The sequence below is a fragment of the Portunus trituberculatus genome, chromosome 34, assembly GCF_017591435.1.
Source record: "Portunus trituberculatus isolate SZX2019 chromosome 34, ASM1759143v1, whole genome shotgun sequence".
Lineage (NCBI taxonomy): Eukaryota > Metazoa > Arthropoda > Malacostraca > Decapoda > Portunidae > Portunus > Portunus trituberculatus.
In genome coordinates, this window is record NC_059288.1 from 8,246,817 (window position 1) to 8,251,816 (window position 5,000).

The following is a 5,000-nucleotide window of genomic DNA, read 5'->3' on the forward strand; positions in this document are numbered from 1 at the left end:
GCAGAACCTAATATTTTATGTACTGCTAATGTAATAATTGCAGATAGAATTTTCAATGATGATCTGCTAAATTTTAGATGTCAAGAATGAGAGTACTAATATTTCATTATATCATTTTGGGATTGAATGTTTTACCATAACCCTGATTTGCTTACTAAACTTTGTCACTCATTATTTTGGCATTGTTTTCATTATATCTTTCATTTATTACCTAAATAACTTTTTGGGTTTTATTTTGTGCATGTTATTCTTGTATGTTTGGTGACTATAGAGACAGAGATGGAAAGAAGAAAGAGAGAGAGAGAGAGAGAGAGAGAGAGAGAGAGAGAGAGAGAGAGACAACAGACAGGCAAACAGACACACACAAAAGTGAATCGATAATATGGACTTGTGTAAAGACAGTTCGTAGTGACAAATCAAGATGAACAAAGGAGGAGAGACTCGGAAATGAAGACTGACAAATGAAGGGAAAGAGAGAGAGAAAAATGAATGTTGCACTAACCTTTCCTTGTACCAATGATACCTTTCCTTCTTTTTTTTTGATGTGTCCTCTTTTCCCCTATTACTTTTCATGTGTTGTTTTCTTATCTGCTTGCAGGATGAGCCTTTCTTAAGACGGAGGGTGAGTGAGTTTAGTGATTCCGTTCCGTCAAATGACAACAACCCCGTAATCATTCCTTTCTATGACGGGACCTTTGCTTTGGACCGCTCATTGACCCCACATCTTTTTTCCCCCTGCCCAACCTTTCCAAATCCTGGCTAACGTGTGATTTTTTTTTTTCTTTTTTTTTTTTCGACTTATTCCTTTTTCTATTATCTGATTAAAAAAGAAAGAATATTGCCAAAAGAAAAACAGAAAATATGCAAGAGGAATGCTGCTTAAATTTGGGCATAGTACGTAAATGATGTTTTGTTTTTTTTATGTTGTGTTGGTGATTGTTGCCGTTGGGTGTGGGTGAGTGATTCTTTGTATTGTCATAATACTTTCCCCATTGTACACACACACACACACACACACACACACACACACACACACACACACACACACACACACACACACACACACACACACACACACACATTCTTGCAGGTATATATATATACTTTCCTGCTAATCATAGATACTCTCAATAAACTCAGCACTTTGAAAATTAGTGAGGCAGACTGGAGCTACTTTTGATGAGAGGTAGAAGTGTGTGGTGAGTGCTGATGAGTAGTGGTGGTGGTGGTGGCAGTGGTGGTTGAGGGGGGTGTGGTGAGTGTGGCTGTCATCTAGGCATGTTAGGTTGAGGGAAAGATAAAGGCTAGGAGATCATACTTTATAGCCTGTGCTGGTTAATTAATTTTTCCTCTAGTGGATCTTAGTGTTGAGTTATCCCTTCACCTGTGCTTTAAGTTACCATGTGGGGATTCTTTTCTATAGAAAGTATCTGCTGCCATAAGGTTAAAAGTTGTGGGAAGAATACAGGGCACTGTTGAGGGAAGCTTATTTAGTTTGCTTAGTTTTCAGGGTACAAGTACCTTGTGTTGCCTGAGATTCATGTATTAAGTTAATAGTGCTGAACAAACCACTTTATTTTTTCTTCATAGATTTTATTGAATGAATGATCAACCACTGCTTGATCCTAAAGTTTTCTTTCTTGTAGTAGAAGTTAGAGGAAGTTAGGGGTAGAATTGCTGATACTAATGCATTTAGTTAACTTTTGTGGTTGTATGGTCACATTTGTTTAAGTTTGTTTTAAGTTATTTAATTTTTAACCACACAAGTAGTTATTAGACATTTAGGATTGTGTGCATGTGTATGTGAGTGCTTAGCTTTTATGCTTTACAGTGATGTTAAGGGAATACATTTTCTATCTTTGCTGTCTCCTGTTTGCTCCCTTTACTTCAATTATTTACAATTCACATTGCATTGCTTTTTCCTCCTCTTTACATTATCTAAACTTTCTCTTAAACAATGTTTCTCTGTTCTTTGTTTTAATGGGGAGTTTTCAGAACTAATCCACCAGATGTCACCGCTACTGTGTGTCCCTTGCTGACATGAGCTAAATTATTGTTGTATTAAATCCCAGGCACATACAGATGCATAGAACATTGATTAGGATGATACTCTTGACATTCTGTATCTACTTTTAAATATCCTGTATGGATGACTTTGGGAGAATTTGGTCAAAACAAATTTTTTTTTTTTTTTATCATCTTGTAATACTGCTATCAATATCTTAAATGCAGCATACTACAAATCTAAAATATATTGATTTGGACATTGAAAATGGTAAAATCTTTGACTGTACTATATAGTGTGACCCAGCTTACTCAAGTAACATCATAATATATGGTTATAGTTGTTTTAGTGGGAATTTTAGCATCGCTTTCATGAAGATCAAGACGCTGCAAAACAATTGAGCAAAGAGTAAGCATATCTCTGGATAGCTATAGAGTGAGGAGATAGAAATATGAGAAGTTTTCTTCCTCCACATGGCATAGTGACATAGACGTTACAACAGGAATTAACTATATGACCAAGTGTGTTTGTTAAGTTAAACAGGTGGCCAACCCAGATTGGATTAGACAGCTTAATACTCTCCCCAGAATACTCAAGTTGCCTATTCTTAATTAGAATTGTTGTTTCCTTATACTAGTAAGTTGATCTATGTGGTCTGGACTTTTAAGTGATACACACGTGTTGTTTTCATGTTTACTGTGGACTGGATTAATACACTTCCGATCAAAGGTGTACTCTTTGGGAAATGTGGAGATGACCAAACAAATCTCAATGCCAGTTTACGAGAAAATCAACTTATATACATTTGTTCATGGATAGGGTTTGATTTTGCCTGTGTTACTACTTAGAAGAAATTATGTAGAAAAATATATTCTAATGAATTATTGCAACTGTGTTTATAGAATGACACTGCAGCTATGTTCTATATTACCCCTGTGAGAGCATAGGGGACATGTACGTGCTGCCATCTGGTGACAACCACTAGTTCTGAAAACTCCCCATTTATTTTATTTTTTGCTTTCCTTATTTTAACATTAATTTTCTTCATTATCTGTCAAATATTTTATTGTTCATGCTTCTAGTTTTTTCAGCACATTAGCTAGTATGACTCCCATTGCTGCTTCAATATATTGTCTCCAGTAACAGTACTAATGATAATCAAGAAAGAGAAACAGTTTAGCCAACATTACAAGAAGTTATTCATGAAAGTCGTGCCTTGTAGTTGTCATGCTTCAGTACATTTTATAGTATTTCTTTGGACATCCGTGCACATGTGGGTATACATACAAATATTTTCCAGCCATTTAACATATTCCTACACACACTGTCATAGCGTATCTTCACAAAGGAAAGAGACATGTCAAACATTGTCAAACAAGAGATGTGTGTACTTTTCACCTTTCATGAGGGTCAGGTGTTGAGTGGCACTGGTCATGTGTTGTGGCAGCTTGCAGGTTGGGGCACAGGTTTGCAGTGTTTGTGTTCCCTGTGTGTGTTGGAATATGATAGAGATTTGATTCCATTGCTGATGATAGTTTCCATCAATGGCAGGTTTTGCATTGCTGCAGAATCCTAGTCACGTCACACCATCACTAAATACCTGAAGACTATGCAACCAAATCCTCATAAATTCTATATACATACTCCTTCATCACTAAATGCTAATAAGTCAGAATATCACCTAAGATCTGACATGAAATACATTTTGCAATGGAATTTTTTGGTCAAAGTGTCCATGCAAGGATTCGGCTAAACTCCTTTTTCCATCAGTCCCGCAGCCGGCAACCTGGCACATCGGGCCGGCTCCACAGAACACAAAGTGGTGACTGGGTATGGTCCAGCGATGAGGAGGATGAAAAGGATGCAGATGAGGTGTGTATTGCTGCAGACTAGGGAGCATACATGTCTCTATACTGTCAAAATTAATGTTACAAGAATTTCAGTAATTTGTTTTTTTGTAGATATTTTTTTATTTTGTTCATGTATATAGCTGTCATCCCTCTTGTAATACAAAGTTGATCCCAGCACTGAACAAAGGTAATGTTCCTCATGCTGTGCCTGTCTTTCTCTGCCACACAGACTGACAAAATCTCCATCAGCAGCAGTGAAAGCAGCAATGATAAACAGCAGCAGCAGCAACAGTCACAGTCACAGTCACAGTCCTCAACACAGTCTGAGTCCACTCAGTCCTCCACGCATCAGCCTCAGGTAACACAGCAGCAGCAGCAGCAGCCCAAGACACAGGAGCAGCAGCCATCTCTGCCACCACAGTCAGCCCCTCCAGCCACACAGACCAGTCCACTCACAGAGGCCACACCACAGCAGCAACAGCCACAGCCAGTACCAACACAGCCACAGCCAGTACCAACACAGCCACAGCCAGTACCAACACAGCAGCCAGTACCAGCACAGCAGCCTGTCCAAACTCAGCAGGATGGAATACCACCACAGTCAATGTTGCTCCAGCAGCAGCCACAGCCTCCTCTTAGCTACCAGCCACAGGTCATGCAACAGTTAGCAGGTGGTGTTGGTGGTGTTACCCCACAGTCATACCCTATCCAGTACCAGCAGCCTGTAGCACCACAGCAGGTCCTCCAGCACATGGCCTCTGTCCCTCAACAGCACCCACAGCAGTTACCTCCTCAAGCATATCCACTCCAGCACCTCCCCCAGCAGCCTGTGGGAATGATGCCACAACAGGTGTGTGTAGAGATAGGGCAGATGTGTACACTTGGTGAATGTATGAGGAAGTTTGGTGCAGTTCAGTATTACTGCTTCACTTGCCTCTCATCCAGTGTGATGCCATAAGCTGCTTCAAGGTGAAGCAATGCTTGCAAATATTTTCCTTTATCTTTACTCTTTTGGGATTCATATTTCAAGTATTATTGTTTGAGGAAGCAGGTGTACTGCCAGAACTGTATCATAATCTTCTTTGCTTTACTTCATGTTTACTATTCTACCTGGTGACTTACTCAAAGTTTATCAGTAACTGCTG

At 39.2% G+C, this 5,000-nt stretch overlaps 1 protein-coding gene across 7 annotated transcripts in view; it reads left to right on the forward strand.

Annotated features, from left to right (window-relative positions):
* The window catches only part of LOC123512685 (serine/threonine-protein kinase OSR1-like), an 87,620-nt gene that overhangs the window by 80,882 nt on the left and 1,738 nt on the right, over positions 1-5,000 (forward strand). For 6 of the 7 annotated variants that reach the window (XM_045269187.1, XM_045269190.1, XM_045269189.1 and 3 more), the window contains 3 exons: positions 599-622; positions 3,776-3,877; positions 4,085-4,705. In XM_045269187.1, the coding sequence (XP_045125122.1) occupies positions 599-622; positions 3,776-3,877; positions 4,085-4,705 (747 nt within the window). The remainder of the gene's footprint in view (positions 1-598; positions 623-3,775; positions 3,878-4,084; positions 4,706-5,000) is intronic. The other variant, XM_045269188.1, reaches the window with a different exon arrangement.